Source organism: Anguilla rostrata, chromosome 10 (genome assembly GCF_018555375.3).
Source record: "Anguilla rostrata isolate EN2019 chromosome 10, ASM1855537v3, whole genome shotgun sequence".
Classification (NCBI taxonomy): Eukaryota; Metazoa; Chordata; class Actinopteri; order Anguilliformes; family Anguillidae; genus Anguilla; species Anguilla rostrata.
In genome coordinates, this window is record NC_057942.1 from 36,576,411 (window position 1) to 36,601,592 (window position 25,182).

Sequence of the window (25,182 nt, forward strand, 5' to 3'; positions counted from 1 at the left end):
CTATAAATATGATTCAAGATTAATGTCTGTTATGTAGTGAAATAGTACAGTAAAAGCACATACCAATTTCAATCTAATTATATTTGGTTAAAATGACATAATTCTATTTTAATCCAATTATGAATAGATTGTCTCCATACAAAGTCTGTTTTTTTCAAATTGTCTTGAAAAGCAGTTCAGCTAGCCACCATCTTCTACAGTATGTGAGGAAAGAGACATAAGAAAAAAGTTTTTATTATCGCATTATTTTTATTACTTTTTAAAACAGGATTCTTACAAAGATATTAGTTAACAGCAATGTAAAGGCTTTTCAGTATTGCTCAGCATTCTACTATTTGGAATACACTGATAATAGAAAATCCTGCTATGTAATGTGAACATTTGGTCAATTTTGACTATTAAATCATAATGCAGAACAATTTTCATTAATGTCTGCAGTGTCTTATCTGGCTGTTAGCAGTGGAAACATGCACATGAATGCCCTGGCATTCTTAGAGAATGTATTTAGTTTTGCCTATAGCTAAGGTAAAGTTTACATGTGTATACATCTCACTACAGTATATATAGCATGTGACAGATATGGTTTCTGACTATTTTCGTCTTTGAAGTGTCAGGCATTGATGGCAGTCCTCTGCATCACATACCATAGAGGCCATGTAGATATCAACATATTAAATATAACCAGCCAATGTTTTTAATAAGTAATCAGTCCATCTTGAATATATATTAAGAAGTTCTAATGTGTATGTATATATGTGTATGTATGTGTGTGTGTACGTGCGTGCGTGCGAGTCTGATACCACCCACTGGTGTTCTTATTGATAGTACTCATGTTGGCAAGTAATAATAAGCAAAGGGGAAAAGAACAATGAGTTCAGAAATATATAATTGCGCAAGAATGAGCGCTTGTGTCTTAATTTGTTGATGACTTTTTGAATCGGTTCATTTGTTTAAGTCCGCTATGGATTTTTACCTCCTGATATCGCCTTCAACAGTAACAAAGCGATTTAAACGATACCCTACCCACGTGGATTGGCAGATGCCATTGCGCTCAAACATATTTACCATTTCACAAAATCTGCTAAATATATTGTAATATAATTATAAATATATTGTAACTATATGCAAGCATACTATGAACTGATTTTTTTTCGACGTGTTAATTACATGTAAAACGCAAGGAAGGGAAAACCTACGTTCACCGCTTGAGCGATTAATCAGGGGGTTGGGTTTAAGTAGCCTCCTTTAGGTTAAACCGTTTCAACTGTAATAATCTTTGACATTAGCCTATAGAGTCCTAATGGGCTTATGAGTTGGGGGAAATTGAGGGCTACGAGGGAAGGGGGTAGGGTCATGTGGGTGTGTGAGAAGTATTTTTAATAGCCACTTATTCATAATAAAAACAACACGTGACAGAAATAGACTAAATTGATAACCAGATTGATAGGACAAAAGACATTTTGTTCTATCATGATTAGTTCGAATAATTAAACAATTAGGACACATCAAGCTTTATTATATTATTTTATTTCGTTGTATATTTTCAGAAACATATACAGTCCGATGTATTCCGTTTAAATGTTTCCATTTAGCTTAAATAATATACACCCGACTATTCACAGCTGAAGTTCTTTTTGAATACACACAGAGATGCTGATTGGTTCGAAAGAAACCGTCCATTACAAAAGAGTATGAACAAAAACGTGTATTTTCTACGCTCGAATAAGATCATGTTTTTGTTTTCTTTTATTTAACCACAGCAAGTATTCATTTTGGGTTATCTGCGTAGTAATAGAAGATGTAGCGTGTTCAGAAACGATTTCCGAGAGTGTTTTTGCTTTGGATAAGGTTATGTAACACGATTGTACACAGTCTGCTATTCTAACTGGCCGCGGGCAATGTTGAGGGAGCGTGCGTCAGAGCGAGCGCAGAGTACGAACACGTAATACTACTATCAAAGGGGTTTACGGAATTGAAATTAAATAAATAAACATATCTGGAAGAAAAAAAAGAGTCTACAACAAAACTGAGGTGAGTTTCCGATTCATTTTGGCCGCTGACGGCGGTGCGCCCTTTAAAAGTCGTTTGGAGTGTTTCAAATTCTATAATGTGTATAACGTAGAACGAATTTGCCTGTAGTAGTATGGCGCAGTGAGTCGAAAAAGCATCACCAACAGTGGATTAAGGATTGTTTGCTAAATCCAGTCCTTCTCAGCTTTCCACTGTTAATGTCCTACTTGTGCACTGTTACAGTTGTCAAAAGGAAAATTAGGAAATATTTTCTTGCAACGCCGTGGTAATGCGGACATTGCGCGCCTAAGAATGTGTAGACATTGTTTTGATTACATCAGGTAACCCTCTGTAATGGCAAATGCACAGGAATAATAGACATTTCCAATGCATTTGTTCCCGAAAAGACGCGCTTTATCACACTAACTGAAAACAGCTTCCAATATTACCAGTTAAATCATAAACACGGTGCATTGTTTATTTATTTATTTTTTAATGTACACTTCTGCAAACGTAAAGCGTAAAAGTTGACCAACGGATACGTATTCCAGTGTACAAGAATGAATTCATAATGCAAATAAAAGCCAAGTATTGGGAAATGCGTTCTTGGTCATATGCTTTAGAGTGTTGTTCTGGAGATGGAAAATTCTCGTACAAAGTAAACTAAGCCTGTTCCGCATTTTGCGCGAATGGATTTATTTCTGAGATGGCAAAAAAAAAAAAAACTAAACAAAAAATAAAAACCTAAGCACCTAAGTCTTAACAGCTTCAGCTGTCTCTCATAATTATCAACAGTTTGGATTTGACTCATTTTGATCGCTGTGGGTGCTTGTGTTTGGATCCAATGACTGCGCTCCTCAAGTAGGCTATGGCGGGTAGATCACTGCACACACCCACCCTTTGTGTTCAGCAATGGCCCCCTGTCTTCTCAGGCATTTCTTCAGTTCCACATATGTTCTTGTGCCTTTGTTCCTGAGTGTGAGGCCATTTTTCTGGCTGACTTGATCAAACATAGCCAAAGTCACTCTTTTAGGTTAGGGTACTGCTGTCGGCAGTCTTTTTGGCCAGTTTGCCTCCAATTCCTGCTTAAATATGCACGGCGACCCTTTGCAGAATTGTGCGTTTATTTGTGTAAAATGTGAACTCAATGTTCACAAACTAAGGGAACTTTGGTTTTTCTCTCTAAACCTAAAGGTATGCATTCTTGGATAAAGTTTGTTTTTTTCTGGCTCTGCTCATATGAAATTGTATTAATTAATTGTACTCAATTAAGCAATAACACTTAAGTTAACATTGTGGTAAGATAACGTTCTTGTAAGGCATGTTGGGGGTTGTGAAATGTTCTTTGTTTTTTGTGTTGTCTTGCATGAAATCGGGCCAGCCATACATAAACCCCTCCCACAAACTGTAAAAATAACCGAAGCTTGTCGTCTGAACTTATATGTTTACACTTAAACCTTTCTGTTTTGGTCTACTCCGTTACAAGTTTGGATGAATCTGGTGGGTTTCCCCAGACAATTGTGCATTTAAAGGAAGTGAATTATGTTTGTAAGTTATGTTTTTATAATATATGCTTTAAATTTGTTATGGAGAATTGTTCTGTAAACTCTACAGCTATCACTTTTGAATAACAATTAAAACTCTAATTTGGTAACTGTGGCTCAAACCCATAAGTAGGACATTGTTATTGAAAATTAAGCTCCAGATGATTAATTGACTTTTGAATATAAATTTATGTTATGTAATTTACAAATGGCATCAAGTCTTGTTAAACATGTCTTTTAAGTAAATTATAATGTTTGATTGATAAAGAGAGGTTTACTTACTGATATTACTGCAGAAGTACAAAAGCGAATGTTTTGTAAAAGAAATATCTAAAATGAGACCAAATAGGAGTTTGTTTCTCTCAGGAATGTTTGCTTTGCATATGTCTTGCAGTTTGTTTAAGTTATGACTGCACTTTTGATATTGTCTATTGCCAATGGAATGATATATGAAAATGGTATTGTAGGTTAGAAAAACCAGATGGCATTTCAAAGTTCATAGGCTTCCTGTCAAATTCTATCTTCTCAGACTGGATTTCTCAGAGAGAAAAAGGCCAGTGTCACCATAAGCAATATGCAAACATGTATAATTCATATGTATATTCAAATGGTTGAGATAAAGCACCTTGTCCCAGGGTAAAATTACAGAGTCTTACCCGCTATCTGAACTTACAACCTTCAGCTGGCCATGTCAGAGTCCTACGCATGTTCCATATTGGGCCATTCTGCTGTTAGTGCACTGTTTAACTTGAAAGTTAAAGATTGCTCATCAGCTCAGACCTAAAAGAAAAATAATCGGCAGTGGAATTTTCAAAGCAGATAAGGTGAATAAAGAAACCCACCCCCCAAAAAAAGTCCTGGAGCAGGACTGACAAAGTTCCTGCAGCATTAAAGTTACAGCATGTTCCAGCAAAAGTGACACAGAACATTTCTGAGCTGGGTGTTTGTCTTCACGACTCTCTGAAGTGACCATCGGTTTTTTGTGAGCTCTGGTTCAGCTTCTGCTTTGTGAGGACGTTTCTCCTGAACGCTGGCTGAGCTGCTGCTTTGTGAGGACGTTTCTCCTGAACGCTGGCTGAGCTGCTGCTTTGTGAGGACATTCCTCCTGAACGCTGGTTGAGCTGCTGCTTTGTGAGGACGTTTCTCCTGAGCGCTGGCTGAGCTGCTGCTTTGTGAGGACATTCCTCCTGAACGCTGGTTGAGCTGCTGCTTTGCGAGGACGTTCCTCCTGAACGCTGGTTGAGCTGCTGCTTTGCGAGGACGTTCCTCCTGAACGCTGGTTGAGCTGCTGCTTTGTGAGGACGTTTCTCCTGAACGCTGGCTGAGCTGCTGCTTTGTGAGGACATCTCTCCGATGCGCGCAGCCTTTAGCCGAGAGGCAGAGACGGCAGCGCGCAGTTGAGTTCAGCTGGTTCCACAGTCAGCTGCGCATCAGCCGAGTTTCTGCTTGGCTTGTAATCGCGACTGACGGGGGTGTGTGTGTGTGTGTGTTTGTGTGTGTGTCAGTGCCAGCCACAGCGCACGGAGGACACGCAGAGATAATGGGGTCGAGAGTGGCTCTGAGCCTGTCCAAATTAAAGCCTGCCACTCTAGTATATTGCACAGGCTGTAACATCAGCGCCCAGCTCAATATCCAGGGCGGGCGCCTCTGAGCTTACTTCTCGAGCAGACGTCGCTCCCGGGGCTGGCTTTTCAAATCTTTTTCAAACGTGATCTGATAAGCTTTTCTTCTCGCCGCCCGCACTGAAATCACCTGATTGTGGAGCATTGGGGCTACGCGATAATGGACTTTCTCACTCGCCCGCCCGCCCGCCCGCTCGCCCTTGGAGTCACAGAGGGCAGACCTATTTTTTCCTGAACTGCGCGCTGTTCCATAGACTGGGGGTACTGAGGCCAGGGAATGCCGTTAAAAACGTATGGACTGCATAAGTTGCGGTGCATAGGAGGAAATTTTCTCAGCGCGTGTGGTTGAGAAAGCCAGCGTGTGGGGGGGTGGGTGGGTGGGTGGGGGTCTGCTTCTGCTCGCAGCTTTATTGCCAGCGTAAATTCAGCCTGACACTGAGGAGAAAATGGAGGTGTGTAACAGAGACGGCTGTGTGTACTATGGAACTGCACCAGTGACGTCACCGTCTATAAGTGCTCCACTCCCACAAGCGAAGGGGCCCAGCCTTGGGTGTTAACTCTATGTTTCCTGCTCGGCCACTTATAGGGTTATGTAACGTGTACTTTTCAGTTCTGCTCAATGAGTGAAAAACACACTCTCTGTGTAGGATTTTGCATTTTTTGGGGGGGTCTTTCAGCTCACGTTTCTTGCAGACCGTGTGACATTCAGTGTCTGGAAAGCTGGAAAGACAATTTTACCAATTTAGGGACAAGTGGCCTTGGTGTGTCTGAATCCTGTTTTCATGCGTTTTATTTGTGAACTCAGCAGTGTGCACTGGCCCTGTGTCTGTGAGGGGTCAGAGACCTTTCCAGTGAACGCTAACTTTTTATGATTGAGTAACAGCTTCAGATATGCCAGAACCATCAACAAATTTATTTATTCTTTAACATTTGTACAATGTTGGAAATTGCAATATTTTACAGCATTAAATTAATTACTAGTTATTGACCAGTTTTTAAAACATTTTTTTGCAGTTCAAGGAGTTGCATAAAGATTTTATAATAAAATTGTAAATGATAATATTTTCAATAGTTTTGTCTTGTGCTTTTTGGAAGAGATTCTGGGGTCATTGCTGATAAATCTGTTCCACACATTTGTCTAGATCTCTCCCTCTCTCTCTCTCTCTCTCTCTCTCTCTCCCTCTTTAAGCAGTGGTACAGAGTGTTTTGGAGATTTGATGCTGATCTTTTAGTTGTCATGACACCATCATCCCATCCCCCCATTGACCCCAAATAGAAAGCCACTGTGTAAAAATACATGTTGTAGACAACTAGTCAGAGCCTGCTTGGTGTGCTTCCATCCAAGTCTGCCCCTCATCTCTACAGAACTGAAAGCAAAATGGCTCAGCGATTGTGGTTATATTGGCATCGATCCAGACCAGAGCCCCCACAAGACCCTCCACAAAATGGTTCCTTCTCATGCCCTGATTGGTTATTGTTTAAGCCAATGTGAGAACTTCTTCAGGACATCCTGCTGAACCGCCAGTTCAGGTTTACACCAGCTGCAGTCTAAATACTAAATATAGTTATTTAAGTACGGCCAACAAGCTAATTCCAAATTGTAGCCATCTTCAGTTGAATGAACTGATTTTATTTTAGTGAGGATTTTCACAGATTAAATGGAAAGTCTTCCCTCTGTGTGTGACCTGATTTGAAGACTTCTGTATCCTCAGTCAGCCTTCATGGCAAAGAATCAGATTGGAAATACATTAGTGAAGTTAAAGCATGCTGAAGCTCTCAAGCAAGTGACTGCTTGTTATGATTTACCTGCTAGCAAGCAGGCTAGCTGGGAACATTAGCATACCCGTAAAATAGAATTGGGGGAGGGAGCACATGCTAATGCTGTTAGCCATGGGCGCTGTTCAGTTACATGAAGTGAAAGAAGATCTTGCTCGGCCTGTTCTTCACAGCCAGGTATTTCTCTGGGGAGTGTGTCAGATCCAGTGCTGCGCACTTACACAGCAGTTCCTTCTCCTATTAATGTGAGGGCAGGACACTTCTGCACCTCATAGCCAACAAGCCTGTTTGGGTGTGTTAATGAAGCTGGAGTTCCTGACAAAGCTTTTTCTTTGTGGTCCACCTTAATTGGAACACCACCTGGAAGGGTGGAGGGGGTGTATCATACAAATCTGCCAGCACCAGGAACTAACCAAGGAACTTGTGTTGGCAGTCAGAGAATGCAACCAAATTCGAAAAAGGCACATTAAAACTGTAAAAACGTTTATAGAGCACCAAACTTTTGCTGTTTCTACTTAACGTATGGAATGAAACCTTGTTGTATGTCAAGGAGTATTTCCAGGTTCAAAGTTAAAAGATCTCCATAAAAAAATAACTCATTAACTTCTGTAGGTGCTGGAAATCGAATGTGCTTTGCTTCAGCAGTGATAACCAGTTTTTAAGGGTGTTGAAGTTTCATGCAAAGTTGAAAACAATTAAAAAATACAGACGTGTCTGTGGGCGACACGGCAAGAAGGTTCTGGGTTTGAATCCCAGCCTGGGCCCTTTGGGTACCTCTGGGTACTCCGGCTTCCTCCCACAGTCTAAAAACATAATTGGAGACCCCAAATTGTCCGGAGTGTATTCCTCCATTTGCCAGCCCAATGCACACTGGGATAGGTGCCAGGGTGAGTGGGGGATGGATGGATGGATTTGTGTGTCCTCGTGTGTGTGTGTGTACACTAACTGCCTCTGAATGTATGGTCGCTATCCTTCTGCAGTCAGAAACAGTCCTATTGGCCCATATACAAAGATAAGACCCTTTACAGTGAAGTACTGTACCAAACTGCTCATAGCCCACACACTCTTCACAGTGAAGCACTGTACCAATCTTTTAACTGAATGCTTCTCCTCTGACATTAGGTGGAGTCCCCAGGAATGCAGAGTTAGTGCAGGGCGTTGAGTTTGTTGGGGCAGGGAGAGGCTGCAGGCCATATTACACTCCAATGCTTGTTACACAGGAATGGATGTCCAATAGAATGGCCAGTGTTCCGAATTCCTTTGTGAAGTGTACTAATGCTCTTTGCTCGAGGGTATACACCGTATGTAAAAGAAACACTCAAAATTCATTTACACTACTTATAGGTAATCAGAAAATGATTTTCTTCATCTGGGAAACTCCTGATTTATAAGGTCTATAATAGGTTCTACCCTAAATGTTTTGTCTTTGTTGTGAAATATACAAGTCAGTGTTACCAAACTCAGTGTGTTCTGTTGAAAGAGTTTGGGAAAGAGAGCAGGGTCCTCTAGCACCTTAACTATACCCTTTTTGCTGAGCCCAGGAACTCACATTTCTTATGCTCATTTAAATTAGAGGATGAGCTGACAGTACCTTGCATTTAGCAGTGGGCCTACACACGGGGTGAGATGGAGCCCCAGATCTGTGCTTGAACCCAGACAATATTTCTCTTCATCGTCTTGACTGTGGACAGAGAGCTCTTTATGCGAGGAATCGGAGACAGTCCCTGACGTTTCCCACCATTTGAACATCTTCTGGCTGACAGTTGGCTGTTCTGCTCACGTGCAGACGGACTGCCTCGGTCGAACTCTGTGCCCTCCCTGCCTCCTGCCCTGCGGCCAATCCTGAGGCAGGGCATGTGACATAGATTACATGTGACAGGTGTGCGCTTGCAGGGAAACCAGGCTTAGAGTTAGCAGCAGGATGTTCAGCTAAGCTGCTCACCGCCATGCTAGCTGTTGTATTCTGGGAAATGTTGTATTTATAACCTCTTGAATGTATGACATGTGTCAACGTGTTTGAGACAGGTTATGTGAGGGTTCTCTGTCCTGACTGGCCCCAGTCATGCATAACACCAGACAAACCCATGCACAACAACCGAGGTTTGGTCCAGTCCCATGTTTAAGGGGCAGTTATTCCATATAGAAGACCCATTATATGGAGATGTGAATAACATTTGTGGGGAGGGATTGAAGAACGTCTTTGTTAACTGTGCCTCAGTGCTGAAACAGAAAGCAGGACTAACTGTTCTTCTGTTAGCTGGTTGGTGCCAGTGAAAACCTCAAGTACATAACAGTGCCATGTTTCCCTCCACATTCTTTGTTGTCTGTTTACTATTGACGAAATTAACATTGTCCTTAGATGTAAAATTTATAATCATTGAAATGCATTGTGGGATATTGAGTGTACAGTGTGTCCTTGGTACTGTTTTCAGGGAATAGTCAGCACTTTAGAAGGGAGTGTTGCAAAACGAGATAAAACAGGAATTACTACCCACAGCCAAGGTCTCGTGTTGAATATTTCTGTCTGTGCTGAGTCTTATTCATGTTGCATCCTGCTTTGCGTACTTTTGGCACATCACTGTATCCTGCATGTTGACATAGCTATGATATAAATTATTATTTTATGATTCTGATTATGCATAATTGTGTGCAGAGTTATTGCATTATCTTGTTTGATTAGCCATCCGAGACATCATTTCAGTGTTAGCTTTTATTACACCGATTGAGAAATCAAACAGGAGAACACTTGAAAATTAACTGAAGTAATACAGTGAAATCATATCTTTTTATTTAGTCTTATTTCATTTTTTCCATCATCAGTTGATTTGTGGCTGCTTCAAAGCTCCTTCACCCAAAAAAACTGGGTTTGTGCATGCACATAAACCCCCACATACAGTATATACACTGCACATACAGTACATACCCTTCATGTAGAGTACATACCCTGCACATACAGTACATACCCTTCACGGACACTACGTACCCCCCACGTACAGTACATACCCCACACGTATAGTGCACACCCCATACGTATAGTGCATACCCCATACGTATAGTTGGCCCTTCTTGGGGTGACTCTGGCTGGCTCCACAGGGGGGTACAGAACTGGCTTTTGTGCCATGCAGGATGGAGAATTACAGTTGACAGATCTGGCCTTGTCTCAATGTGCCCCAGCGACTGTTCTTGTTGATACTATACGCCTGCAGTCTACAGTTTGCACATTATGAAATTGAGTAGTAAATATAAATGGACATGCAAGAAAACAAAAGGTTTACTTCAGTATGAGAATTTCAGCAAACACATAATGAGATCAGGGTGCCAAGCAGCTATCCAGTGAAGCCTTTCTGAACGCAGCCAACTCTGACCGCAGATTTGACTCTCGCGTTTGCCATGGGGGATACCGAAGTGTGTGACTAGCTTGCACAATCACAGATGTTGATCATGGGAGTAACGGTGATTGGAAAAAAGTTTTGCCAGACGTCACCCCCCTGCTCAGCAAAGAAACATCACCCCAAATTAAATTTTTAAAAATCCTTCTTTGAAGATTTTTATTTTGTGTGATGTCAGATTTCTGCTCAAACGTGACACGTTTTAGCAAAGTTGCTCAGAAGTATTCGATATTTTAAAACACCATAGTGAGCATGCATGTAGGCCTCCTCAGGTGTGCTTCTGTTACAACATAACATTGTGTTGTTAGACAAAGAATGAGTGGAGCAAGAGAAAATATCATTGACTCCAGATTCAGTAATTAGTAACACATCAATCCTGATGATGATCTCCCAGCACATGTGTAATAATTGTTAGTACAGTATCTTTATGATTTAATAGCTCTAGTATTTTAATGAAAAAATAAATTGATTGCATTCAGCATTCTCTGGCAATCGTCACATATTAGATTGATAACATTCAGCATTCTCTAGAAATCTTCACATTTTAGATTAGGTTAAATGAAAATATTAGATCTCACAACTTCAGAATTAACTTGTGCGGATGAAGAGAAGTTTATTGAAGGCACGAAAAGAGGTGAGCGAATTTTAACGAGCCAACTACTCTGGCTCCGAGCCTGCACCACAGTGAGTTTATTACCACCTTGTGCTCATTTGTGTTCAGTGCAAACCCTCGAGTCTGTTTTAAAGCAGGGCTGTTAGACTGGAGACACACATTCCTTCTATTTTGCTATTTTCTCACTCAGAAACAGAACTGATTGTTGCAGAAAACCTTTTCATGTCACCATGAATTGAGCCTCGTCTAATGTTCTGGAAATCTTTGGTGTGTTTCACATAACATCAATTTTTTGTGTTATCAGAATGTTTATTTTTAATGTTTTAAGTGGCTTTTCACATTCCTTTTTATGAGCTGCATGAATGGTGTGGTGACACAGTCCTATGCTAGTTTATGTAGTTGCAGAGAGTTCCCCAGGAGGCATTTACTGAAGAAAGAAACTGGAATATCAAACTGAGATAAGCAGTTCAAAATCCGCATTTTCCTGTCAAAGAAAAACTGCCCTTGCAATTTGTAATTATCTGTCATGGTCTTGTATCAAAAAAATTAAAAAAATTAAATTGAAGCATTGACTTTGCATGGTGCCCAAATTGTATTATTTTTTCATAGTAAATCATTTAAATTGAATTGAAGGTGCAATCACAGAAATAATGCCTCTAGAACAAGGCAATAAAAAAAAACAATGTGACAGATGACAGTATGTTATTTCATGTACATGATTGTATTGTAGGTTGACTCATCATTACATACATTCCTACACAAATTCTTTTAAAGGAGTCCACTTTCATGCAAATGTACCCACCTTCACTCTTGCATCTAGTTCCTGTTTAATTATTTTGTCATAACTCCCTTGCTGAATGTCTTTACGGCAAATCTTTGAACAAAGCCTCCTCACATAAATCTAACTAGATAACTAAACTGGCAGACCATTTCTTAATTAGTCTTTGGTAAGTTGTCAAATTGTATGAAGAATGTCATTGTGCCGAAATTCTCTGACTGAAATGAAAGGCAGGGCCAAGGGGTTCAACAGCCTATCTGCCCAAATGGCAGGCAAAGAAAAAAATGATTGTATTGGACTGCAATTTGTTTACTTAAATACAATAATTCTCAGGTAAACAAAAAAGTCACTCATGGAATTAGAGTCATGAATTATCATCAAATGTATTTAATCATTGCTGTGAAAAATACACCATGCTTACCAGTGAGGTGCATTTGTCTGAGTTTTTGTGCTGTGCATTTCAACTCTGAGCATTGGTCTGTGTGTAAGACAGTGTCCTTCTGAACTTCTGAACTGATGTTAGCGAGAGCACTGTGTGGACTGTGGGGTGCAGTCGCTAGTTTATAGGTGAATACACCAGAAAACATGAGGGAAAAAAAGACATTGAGCGTCTGAGTGTTGTGATATTCCTTACTTGAAAAATACCCCATAAAGCCTTCATAATGCTACCATAAGTGTGATTTTTGGCATATATGGTATGTTTTATGGTCTGCTATTCAAGTAAAGTTGCCCATTATTTTAACTGATGACAGTCTGTTGTCGTAGGGTTGGACTGGTACCCATTATTGTACCGTAACTAACCTAACTCTTGTGTCATAGTGTTGGACTGTTACTCATTATTGTAACTAATGGCAGTGTCTTTTGTTCTAGGATTGTACTGTTACCCATTACTGTAACTGATGACAATGTCTTGTGTCCTCGGGTTGAACTGGTACCCATTCTTGTAACTGATGACAGTGTCTTGTGTTCCAGGGATGGACTTCCCTGTGGATGTCCTGGGCTCCATGAGCCAAGAAGATCTGCAGAGCTCTGCTGAGCTTTACATGTCAGATCTTCTCTACAGTAACCCAGACCGACCAGAGCATTTCACACTGCCCAACTCCAAACAGGTAGGACAGCATTCTGCTTCCTGCAGTGTCAGGCATTCCATTTAATGGTTGATGAGTTTGCTGTGCCGGATTTTGCTAATGCTCGTTTCGCTGAGTTGGTGAAGCTAACTCAACAGATTATTGTTGTAGTTGGTTTCCCACTGTTTTTTCCCGAATGTCTTCATTATGGAGTCAAGTTGAACACGTCTCATGCTACATTCTCAAGAATACCGTAAACTCCCCAATATTACCCTTATGTTTACTGTCAATATGCAAGTCATTTTGGATAATGCACTTGCAGTGTATAGTATGTTTAGCTCAGCATCAAAATGGTTATGCTGGACAATTTTGTATTTTACAGTGCATTATTATTGTAAATATTGTAAATAACAAGACATTTGGACGAGAGCATCTTATTTGCATGATATTATTGTTGGATGAAAGGATGTTATTCAGTAGTTTTGACTCTTATAGTTCTCTATCAGCTCGGAAGTCCATATAGTAGTTACAAATAATAATTTTAGTTCTACCAGAAAAAGCAAAGGGCCTTAATAAAATCAGAATGGAATGCTACTTTAGCCTGCCTCTGTTTTTTATTTCTGTGTGTAAGCTAAGTGGCATAATTTGCCTAAGCAGTGTCTCTCATGAGGCTATGGAAATCATTTTCTTTTTAGCTGGAGTCCCTTTGAATTGTGATTGATGCCAGCGGTCTCTGTGTGCTCTGGCCATCGTCTGTACGCTCAGCTCCAGCTGTGGTACTGACATCCGGCCTCTGGCTGTGACAGACTGTGGGTGCTTACAAGCTTTGGGTTCTACCAGCAGATGCTACCGGTCCCTTGAGTGCCCTTGTTTATGGGGTGTCGTTCTCTCTCCCTCTCTTAATAGATTCCCCTCAGCGTATCCACTGCGGGGTTTGTCCCACTCTACGGAGAGGACCTCAGTCAGAAGGTGCTGGCTCTCTTCGCTCCCGAGGACCAGTCCACAGGTGACCCCCGCCATTGCCGGCCATTGTTGTCTTTTTGCCCTTGCCTCGTTGCGAGTCCGTTTGTTTCAATCCAAGCTTTTGGTGTGTCCAGCTGTAGCGCTGTACCTGGTGGATCGGTGGTGGTCGGTGGAGGACATCCTCAAAACTTCAGACCCTTCCAGAGAGGGTCTGCAGAAGGTGCGTGTTCCTAACCCAACATAATTTCATACAATTAAGATTCTCGGAATTATAGTTATTAACTCATGGAGGCTGTTCACAAAAAGAAATCTCAGAGTGAAAGGAATGGCGCTTAAAACCCATTTTCTGTATGTTTTTACAACTTTATCTCATCAGAGACAGCTGTTTTATTTCAGACGCTCTGCACACTGAGGTTTCTGCATTTGGTTCTTGGACCTTGTGTTCAGATAACATGCTGTCATAATTTAGAGTGATGCGGCATTGAAATATGAAAAGGAATTGAGTGATGCCGTTCAGAATACCAAAAGGAACAAAATGGACCCTGCCCTGGGCTAAAATAATTGTCCTTGCCAAGTGAGAGAGCTCCGGGCAGCTGTTTTCTATTTTTCCCATGTTGTTTTTCCTCCTTGGAAATGGATAATGTCCCTTCATACACTGTAAGAATTCAATTTTGAATGAAAGAGAGGATGTGCTTTTATGAGATAAAAAAAACCCATTGCAGTCATAACTAGTCTTGGTGCTGTAAAACCTTAGCAATCATGACCAGTCTTTGTGCCTTAAAACCAATGGCAGTCATAACCAGGCTTTGCGCTTTGTTCTTTCTAGGTGAACACACTCGGAGAGAGGATAGTGCTGTATGTTCTCAACCGCATAGTGTACAGAGCCAAGGAAATGGGAAAACATGAAGTACCTTTTCTTTGTCACTGTGAAAATGATTTTGCCAAAGTCCTCTGGAAAGATGGTGAGGCTATCGGATTTTACTCAATCAAACCTGAAGGTAATGAAACTTTTACTTCACTGGCTTATGTCACTGGGTTACTGTGAAAAGTAACTTTATCCACCTGATAAAGTGAAAATGGACCTCAAATTTGCCCAATCCAAAAATGTATGGATGCTACTCTTTTGTTGCTGTAGTGTAATAGGCTTAAGTATTAAGTATTATGGAAAACTGTCCTTGAATGCATTTCATTTTTAAAAGGTGTTATTAGAACCATGCTGAAACAGGAAACTTTATTAGAACATTGAAGGCATACTGTACGAAAAGTTAAAAGAAATTGAACTTTTGTAATTGCACTGTGATCGGTAACATTATGTTCTGGTAAACCCAAAAGGCTTTTTTTCTGTAAAGTTGGGAAGTGCCCTGTCTTGATGCCTCCTACTGTGTCTCTCCTACAGGCAGCTTGTGTAACAGCTTCTTGACCCAGTGCTATCAGCTTCCTGTCATGGATTCCCTGTTTGTCAGGAAGGCACACCGTGGTCATAGATATGGCCTTCGCATTCTGGAAGACTTTGTGGATTGTTTCAAAGAGGAAGCCCTCGGTCTGAAGTACCCTCTCAGCCCAGCCATGTACAGAGGTGAGAATCCAGATAAATCCAAGTTTGGGATCAATCTTGCTTCACCCAAAATGGCTTCGACAGTTGATGAAAATACTGTACGAAAGGTGGTAGGTTGGTAGATTGAAAAGTATTTGTGCCGTTGATTAATATTTTTGTGCAAAACGTCCTTAAAGTCACCGAGGCTATGATCCACCAAGCAGTGACTAAGCATCTATCCAGATACACAATGTGAAATATAAGTCATTTAATAACTTAATAGTAAGAGAAGACTGTACCCTTTGTTTCTGCAGTGTGTGAACAGTATCTGACAGCTTACCCAGCAGACACGGAGCTGCTTTGGGAGGTTCAGAGCGTAGGAGGCCCCTTTCAGAGGTCTCAAATAGCCAACAAGATCAAAACGACGACTTACAGAGGTAAGGCTACCAAATTCAGGCAAGGAAATACAGTGTATTGACATCCACTAAAGTTTTCCAAATGATCCCAACTGATTTAAAAGTTTCTGATAAACATAAGTGCATTTTTTTTCCAGCGGAGGATTCATCGTCATCTTTGCTTCGAGAATCGATGGAGACTGAAGTTGTCACAATGGAAGAAACCATTCAGGGAACTGTGACAACATCTATTGAGAGCACGGTATGTTATTTTATTTTAACCATCAAGTTATTTTTTCTTTTGTTTCTTAAACACAATGAAATAACAAGAAATGACAGGATAATGGAGGATAATGTAGTAGTAGGACAGTACAATCAATCAGTCTGTAGTCCTCAAAGAATTGTTATGTTTTGAATAAATCTGATTGTATCCATTTGACAGAGCTTTGTCTTTACCTAATGACATTTGTATTGTAATATAGTTCCCTTTTATGGAAAGATTCTTTATTGTCTAAATCAGTGCTGTCAATCTTCAAACTCTTTTCTGAAGCTTGTATTTAATAGTATATTGTTTTATGGTCAATTTTTTTTTACTTTGCAGGAAGAAGTGGTGATTATTAATAAGCGTATCAAAGCAACAGAAGGCAAGTAATTCAAATTAATAACAGCAGGTGAAATGACTGAAATGATTTTGCAAATCACCATGACAAGCTGTTTGTATTGCTATGCGGAGAAATGCCAATTGAATTTGAATTCCACTTTTTTTTTGCTGGTGTATGATCAAAGTCTGACAGCTGATTTGTTTGATATATTAATTGTTAGTCCAAATACTTTTGAACAGGGCTTATGCGAACTCAGTTTTGCCTACCTTTGAATGTGATTCTCTGGACAGTGCTATTTACTGGCCGTTGCCCTCTATCAAACAGTCTTTTTTATTTATTTATGTTTTTAACCATATTTGTCTTTCCAAGTACCGGTCTCTTCAAAATAATTTTTTCAGGATTTGACTTGAACTTATTTGAAACAAAATCTATAGATTTCTGAGCTTGCTATCAGATTTGACAGTGAGTTGTCCTGCTGGTGCTGAATCAGTCAGACAATGAGGTCTCAGGTTTGTGTATTATAGGGACAAATTACGAGGATACAGTGTGCGAGTGGATTCATTTGTGAGCAGTAGAATATGTGTGCCTGATTGTACCCTAAGTGGATTCTCAACCTTTTGTTTCAGGCATCGAAGGCACGCCTGTCTCAACTCGCACAAGGAGCGGGGAATTCAGGCGCAAGAGACTAAGAAAGGAAACTGCAGGAGTTTCTGAAGAATGCCTACCAGAGAAAATCCACAGGTATTGAGGTATTGCCTCAATTATCTAGGTCATTTTGGTTCCACAGTGGTTGGAAGGATGGATGCTGAGACCAGTTTTCTCCAAACAGGCTGCTCTACTCATCCTAGTGGTTAAGAAAATCCATCTATAGCCTCTGCACCCAGCTCTAATGTGCTTTCTTTAGGGCGCAGAATGAGTCTATAGCCTGTGCACCCGGCTCTGATGTGTGCTGTTTAGGGTGGTGGATGAGTCTAGGCTGTGGACCCAGCTCTAATGTGTGTTCTTTAGGGTGGAAGAAACCAAAGCTGTGGTGGAAGCTCCTGCTGCGGAGCTGGTAGCCGACGAATCGGTAGAAGAGAAGGAAGAGAAAGGAGGCCTCAGTGATGAGGTGGCGGACGAGACTGTGGCCCCACAGGAAGAGGACCGAAAGGAGGAAGAGGAAGCCATGGTGAGGAATTGCTTTAGCGGCGGTAACTCGGTGAAAGCAGCTTCCACAACGCATCAGAATTTTATGCTATTCTCAGTGTCTCGTAGTTCTGTTTTCAGTATTATCTTTTACCAAGACTTACATCTCCTACCAACCATTGCCTACATTGCCTTCATTGTCTTGTCATCATTTGCCATTTCCTGTGGACAACCTACATACTGTATCTATATGAACAATATATTCAGATTTGATGCTGTGATTGATGTCTGGAATCCACTGTGAGAACATTTTTCATTCAGGAATTTTCAGTTCCTTCTGTCTTTTTGCTGTGAAGTTGGCTGGGGGACAGAGGCCTACATTTCAATGAGAAATTGCTTGGGTGGTTTTACAGGAAGCTGGGCCTGTACAAAATATAGAGCCAGAGCCCATGGACTGCAATGTGATTACCGATGAAGAGCAAGAGGAGGGAGCGGCCAACCAGGAATTGGGGGAGCCAGCGGCTTTACAGCGGAAGGGTATTCATATGGAGGACATTGAGATGGACACTGAGGTACAGGTATGGCATATTGTGGGTTATTTTCTCTCTGGCATTGACTGCCTCTTAAAGGTTAATGTGGCATTGATTTGCATTTCAAAGAAGCAAGGTTGTTCACGTCATCTCAAATTGATATTAAAATGTATATTCTCAGATTCAGTTACACTGTAGCGGTCCCTTGTGATAAAGATTGGGAATTTAACATCCCGTTCATGTGTGAAAAGTTGTTTTTGGCCGTTAGTAAAACTGTACCAGGGGCCTCTATGCTATTACACTGTCACATGTAATAGCTGTAGATGTTACCCACTAAAACACATGTATATCCCGCCGTTACATTCCTGTTCTGTTCCAGTTGTTCGTATGATATATACGGAGTGTCATTCTTTCTGATATTCAGGATACTGTACATACAGTTCCTAAAGAAGTGGCTAAAGACTCTGCAGAGCAGGAGGTCTCTCCAGAAGTGGAGTGCCCCCCTGTAGAAGCTGCGCTGCCATTGGAGGATGCTCACTCGGACGAGTCTGCAGTAGTTCCTTCAAATGTAACGGCAGAGGAAGAGGAAGACAATGACGAAGAACCAAGCCCTGAAATGGAGCAGACAGAAACTCAAGACAAATCCAGCCCACTGAGAGACGATGGGCAAGAAGAAGCAGCTGAGGAAGAGACAGAAGAGACCGAGACCTCCAAGGACTTCTGCGATAATGCTGTTCTGCTAGTTGATCTAAAGGAGGTCTCCTATCAACTATCTGAGAAAGGTGGCAATGATCAAATAGTAGAGGTTGAGAAGAAGATACAAAAGGATTGTAGTGAACATAGAGTAGAGACAATACTGGAGCAGAATGAATTGGAGAAAAAAGTGCAAGATAAGGAGGAAGATGAGGATGTGACTGCAGATGAATCTCCTCTCGTGGACGAGACAGGAAAAGAATCAGTTGAGGAGCTAGAGAAAGAAGATGAAATGGTAGAGGAGGGTGGGACGGGTCATAATAAAAATATGGAGGAGGAAGAAGGTGGAGAAACAACAGAAAAAGACCAAGCTCCAGTAGTAGAAAGTAGAGTTTTGAGAAACAAAACAAAAACACCTGTCAAAAAAACAACTGTACGTAGATCCAAACGACTGAGCAAACGACAACAGAAGGAAGAAGAAGAAAAGGTAGAAGAAGACCGGGAGGATGAGGATGAAGAGATGGAGGAGGAAGAGGGAGAAACAACAGAAAAAGGCAAGTCTCCAGTGGCGGAAAGTAGAGTTTTGAGAAACAGAACAAAAACACCTGCAAAAAAAAAAACTGTGCGTAAATCTAAACGACTTAGTAAACGACAACAGAAAGAAGAGGAAGAAGATGAAAAGGTAGATGACCATGAGGATGAAGAGACAGATGAGGACGAGGAGGGTGGAGAAACAACACAAAAAGGCCAATCTCTAGTAGTGGAAAGTAGAGTTTTGAGAAACAGAACAATAACACCTGTCAAAAAAACAACTGTGCGTAAATCCAAACGACTTAGTGAACCACAACAGATGGAGGACAAGACAGAAGAACAGACAGTAGTGGAGCCACCGGAGCCTTGTGCAGAAATGATAGTTCTGAGAAACAAGACAGTAATGATCAAAAAAACATCTATTCGTAGATCCAGACACCTGAAGGAGGATGAGAACAACCAAGCAGCAGCAGGGGAGGAAGAGGAGGATGTGGAGGAGGGCAGGGTTGATGAGCAGAGAGAGGAAACTGTAGTGATGGAGGAGGGAGGAGCAAAAGCAGATGGGAATAAAGAGATTGAGGGAGAGGAAAGGGACGAAGAAAACAATTCTGGGGAAAAACATGAGGTAGAGGAAGAAAATGTGGTAGTGGATGAGGCAAAGATGGAGGATGAGGCTGAAAAGGTGGAGGAAAAGAAAAATGTGGAAGATAAGGAGGATGAGGTTCAAACATTAACAGAGGAGGAGGAAAATGTGGTAGTAGATGAGGAAAAGATGGAGGATGAGGCTGAAAAGATGGTGGAAGAGGAAAATGTGGAAGATAAGGAGGATGAGGTTCAAACATTAACAGAGGAGGAGGAAAAGGTGGTAGAAGAAGAAAAGATGATGGATGAGGGTGAAAAGGCGGTGGTAGAGGAGAATGTGGAAGACAAGGAGGATGAGGTTCAAACATTAACAAAGAAGGAGGGAAATGTGGTAGAAGAGGAAATGATGGTGGATGAGGGTGAAAAGTTAAGAGAGGAGGAGGAGGAAGAAATAGAGGATGAGGGTGACAAGCTGGTAGAAGAAGAAAATATGGCGGATGAGGCTGAAAAGGTGGTGGAAGAGGAAAATGTGGAAGATAAGGAGGATGAGGTTCAAACATTAACAGAGGAGGAGGAAAAGGTGGTAGAAGAAGAAAAGATGATGGATGAGGGTGAAAAGGCGGTGGTAGAGGAGAATGTGGAGGATAAGGAAGATGAGGTTCAAACGTTAACAGAGGAGGAAGAAAAGGTGGTAGAAGAGGAAAAGATGGAGGATGAGGCTGAAAACATGGTGGCAGAGGACAATGTGGAGGATAAAGAGGATGAGGAGGGGGGGCAGGCAGATGAGCAGGAGGAAGAGATGGAGGAGAAAGAGGGAGAAACAACAGAAAAAGGTCAGTCTCCAGTGGCGAAAAGTAGAGTTTTGAGAAACAGAACAATAACACCTGTCAAAAAAACAACTCCGCGTAGATCCAAACGGCTTAGTAAACGACAACAGGAAGAAGAGGAAGAAGATGAAAAGGTAGATGACGATGAGGATGAAGAGAAACATGAGGAAGAGAAGGGTGGAGAAACAACACAAAAAGGCCAGTCTCTAGTAGTGGAACGTAGAGTTCTGAGAAACAGAACAATAACACCTGTCAAAAAAACAACTCCGCGTAGATCCAAACGACTTAGCGGACAGAAGCACAAGACAGAAAAAGAACCAGAAGAGGAGCCAGAGGAAGAAGAGGAAGCGGTAGAGGAGGATGGCATGGAGGATGATGAAAAGTTGGAGGAGGAAGAGCAGAAGGGAAAAATAGACAAGCCTCAGGCAGAAGGGAGAGTTCTGAGAAAGAGAGCAACTGTCAAAAAAACATCTGTTCATAAATCCAAACGACTTAGCGAACGGCAGCTGAAAGGGGATGAGACAAACCAAGCAGCAGCAGAGGAGGAAGAGGAGGCTGTGGAGGATGACAGGGTTGATGAGCAGAGGGAGGAAACTGTTGTGATGGAGGAGGAAGGGGCAAAAGTAGATGAGAATAAAGAGATTGGGAGAGAGGAAAGGGAAGAAGAAGCTGAACAAAATGCTGGGGGAAAAAATGAGGTAGAGGAAGAAAATGTGGTAGTAGATGAGGAAAGGATGGAGGATGAGGGTGAAAAGGTTGTGGAAGAGGAAAATGTGGAGGGTAAGGAAGATGAGGAGGGGGAAAAGGCAGAGATGCTAGATAAGAGCCTTGATGAAGAAGATGAGTCACAAGTGGTAAAAACAAGAGTTCTGAGGAGGAAGACGAAAGTAGTCACAATAACACCAAAGCGCAAATATAAACGGCTCAGCAAGAAGGACAAGAGTGAACAAGAATCAGCTGAGGAGGAAAAGGTGGAAGAGAAGGCGGTAGAAAACAGGGAGGAAGAGGAAAAGGTAGTGGAGGAGGAAGAAAAAATAGTGGAGAATGAGGGAGAAGGAGAAAAGCTGGATGGAAAGGAGGGACAGATGGAGGTGGAAGCAGTGGAAATGGTGGAAGAGGAGGGGAAACAGATGGAGGTGGTTACAGAGCAAAGGGTGAAAGAGGGTAAAGAGATGGAGGAAGGTACAGAGGAAAGGGTGGAAGATGAGGGAAAAAAGATGGAGGAGGGTACAGAGGAAATGGAGGATGAGGAAATGGTAGAAGAGAACAGGGAGGATGACGACAAAAGGGCTGTTGTGGAAAAAGAGGGTGACAGTGCGGGAGAGGAAAAAGAGGCAGTGGTTCCTGAAGAAGGAGACAAATTTGAAGAACATGCTGGAGAGCCTGCAGAAAAGAGCTCAGCAGAACCAGATGAGCCTTTATTGGTGGAAGATAAAAATATGGAAGAGGGCATGACAGAAGGAAAGGGGGGAGAGCAAGAGGAAAAAGTGGAAGAAGAGAGAACACTGGAAAAGGAGGGGCAGGAAGAGGAAGGAAGCTCAGAAGAAAAAAAACAAACTACTATAGACAAACAAGTAGACATAGCAGAGGAGGGAGGGGAGAAAGTGATTGAAGAAAAGGAGGGAGAGAAGGAAAGCAATGTCACTCCTAGTGAAGAAGGAGAATCAGCAGAAAAGAGCTCAGTGGTAGCAGATGAGTCTTCAGTTGTTGAAATTCGAGTTCTGAGAAGAAGAACCAAGACAGTCATGGAAACCCCTAGACGTACATCCAGGAGAGTCAGCAAACAACCACCAAAAGAGAAAACAACCAGCCAATCAGTAGTGGAGCCAGAGGAGGAGACAGAGGAGTGGGATAAAAACACAGAAGAGGACAGGGCAGAACATAAAGAGGAGAAGACTACAAAGGAGAAGGCAGAGAAGAATGCGGAACAAGATGTGGACTTGATGGAAGTAGATGCTGTTGAAAAGGATAAAGATGAGGTGAAAACAACAAGAGTCCTTCGGAGGATGACTAAAATAAACATTGTAACACCAAAACGCAAATATACACGCAGAAAACCACAAAAGGAGGACAAGAAGGACCAGGAATCGGCTGAGGAAACAGAGGAAAATGTGGAGGAGAAGGAGGCAGAGAAGGAGGAGGTGGGAAATGTGGTGGAGGAGAAAAGCATGGCTGAGCAAGAGGAGGGGGGAAATGTGGAGGATGATGAGCAAAATGTGTTGCAGGAGGTGATGGAGGATGTGGGAGAAACAACAAAGGCTGGGGAAGAAGAGGTCATGATAACGAAGGAGAAAGAAATATCTGAGGGAGAGGGGGAAAAGATGGAGGTGGAGACAGTGGGTGAAAAGTTGGTAGAAGCAGAGGAAAAGGTGGTTGAGGAGGGAGAGAAGACAGAGGTAGTGGAGGAAACTGCGGCCACAGAAAAGGGAGAGCAGGAGGGGGAAGTGATAGAAGAGGAGAATGCCACAGCAGAGTCAGAAGAGGTTGTGGCCACAGAAAAGGGAGAGCAGGAGGGGAAAGTGATAGAAGAGGAGAATGCCACAGCAGAGTCAGAAGAGGTTGCGGCCACAGAAAAGGGAGAGCAGGAGGAGGCAATAGAAGAGGAGAACGCCACAGCACAGTCAGTGGAGGCTGTGGCCACAGAAAAGGGAGAGCAGGAGGAGGCGATAGAAGAGGACGCACAGCGAGTCAGGGAGGCTGTGACAGAAAAGGAGAGCGAGGAGGGATAGAAGGAGCCTCAGCAGAGTCAGTGGAGGCTGTGGCCACAGAAAAGGGAGAGCAGGAGGAGGCGATAGAAGAGAAAGCCTCAGCAGACTCAGCGGAGGCTGTGGAAGATAACTGTATGGAACGGGAGGATACTGGAGATGGGGGAGAGGCAGCTGAATCTGTGGAGAAGGAAGAAGCTGGGGATACCAAGGTCATGGTGGGGGAAGAGAAGGAAGAAAGGGATGAAGAGGCCGGAATGGAGAGAGATGTAGAAGTGGAGATGGCCTCCTCTGCCGGAGAGGGCCACAAAGCTCTGCTGCTGCTCCCTAGCTCGGACGAGGCGGACGAGTCTCCCGTGTTGGAGAAGCGAGCTCAGAAGAGAAAAGCCAACGCAAGCACGGCAACGCCGAGGCGTAGATCCGGGCGGCGCAGCAAGCGACGTCAGAAAGGCCGTGAGGATGACCAAACGTCAGAGGAAGAGACGACCGAAGAGAGCGACGGGGAGGAAGAGAAGGATGCGGGGTCCTCCGAGGAGGCCGTATCGGTGACGCCTGTGAGAAAAAAATGGCCGAAAAGGAAGAGAACAACAGTAACACCTGTGACAGTGGCACCGCGACGCAGATCTAAGCGCCTCAGCCAAAAGTAAGCATGTAGCAACTGGAAGTCAGGAATTTTTTTAAAAAAGAGATAAATTAGGACAGGGATTTATGTGAATGGGGCAGGGCATTACCTTTTTTATTGTCTATTTGTAAGATTTCAAAAAATATTTTTCCAAAAAAAAAAGGGAGAAAAATTACATTGATTAAAAATGGTGTTAAAATGAATACGTAAATGCGTAAAAATAAATATTAAATATTTTTTAAACGTCAATAATGAATAATGATCAACAATCAATAATTTGTATCATATAAGATTTTAATGTTGATTTTGAACATTGGATTTGAAAATATTCAATATTTTGTGACATGCTACTGGGACATGTATTTTATAATATGAAATTCAGCTCAGAGTTCAGTTTCCACAAAACCGTGAATACCAGCAGCAAGCCCTCCAAGAAGCACTCACTTAAACTGTCTCAGCGGAATATCTGTAGTGTGGTCTGTAGTAAGCTTAAAAATGTAGTTTGTAGGTACCTACCCTAACTTCTAACATCTGTGAATCTTTTTTGTTTACACACACACACACACACACACACACTCACACAAATGTACCAATGTTGGAAAATATGTTCTGATATTTGATATTTGTTCTAATATCAAATATCAAATTGTTCTAATATTAAGCGAAATGTGAAAGTAGAATGAAAGTGGACACGATCTGTTGGTAACAATGCGTGCTATAATTAAGGCTTGGTTTTGTCACAGAAGTCGCGGGCGTCACGGTTTCTGGAATTCTTTCCATTTTTTGGCGGTTCCCTGACTTTTCTCATTCTCTTTTTGCCATTTCCACAATTTCCTCAATTTTTAGTGCTTTCCCTGATTTTTCGGCAGTTTTGGACGAAAACTGTCAACCTTAATGTAGCCTACAGTGCTATTTGTATAGGTATATGCATTTTATCGATATTGCCTAATGCTCGGAGAAAAGTGTGACAATATATACAGATTCTTCACTGCTGCGATCAAGATTCCCAGTTGTTGCAGTTGTTGCCCAGTGCTCCTTCTGGAGTTACAGTAACATCCACAGCTCCATCAAAGACCAAACCTAGCAACATACTATATGTTGTACCAAAAAAGTAATGAAAAGGAACACACGGTAACTGTGTTTTACTTTAGTGGACTGAATTAAGCAATTAAATGAACCAGCCTACCAATGAATTTTACTCTTAGAGTAGCAGCTGGTTACTGCACGTTGATTTAAAAAAATAAAATAAATTTCAAGCACTTATTACTGTTGCT

General features: G+C 41.9%; 1 protein-coding gene across 3 annotated transcripts; it reads left to right on the forward strand.

Moving 5' to 3' along the window:
• The first annotated feature begins 1,688 nt into the window (after positions 1-1,688).
• LOC135233362 (trichohyalin-like) lies at positions 1,689-23,961 on the forward strand. 3 transcript variants are annotated; one of them, XM_064296808.1, is made up of 14 exons: positions 1,689-2,031; positions 12,705-12,841; positions 13,706-13,805; positions 13,897-13,982; positions 14,589-14,760; positions 15,159-15,338; positions 15,611-15,733; positions 15,850-15,953; positions 16,293-16,335; positions 16,920-17,034; positions 17,302-17,461; positions 17,832-17,996; positions 18,373-23,244; positions 23,367-23,961. In XM_064296808.1, the coding sequence occupies exons 2-14, from the start codon at positions 12,707-12,709 to the stop codon at positions 23,931-23,933; spliced, it is 6,822 nt and encodes a 2,273-aa protein (XP_064152878.1). In that variant the 5' UTR covers positions 1,689-2,031; positions 12,705-12,706; the 3' UTR covers positions 23,934-23,961. The 3 variants fall into 3 exon arrangements, with proteins under 3 accessions (XP_064152878.1, XP_064152880.1, XP_064152879.1); XM_064296810.1 differs by having other exon boundaries at positions 17,832-17,990; XM_064296809.1 differs by lacking the exon at positions 1,689-2,031 and adding an exon at positions 2,973-3,558.
• The last annotated feature ends 1,221 nt before the right edge of the window (positions 23,962-25,182 follow it).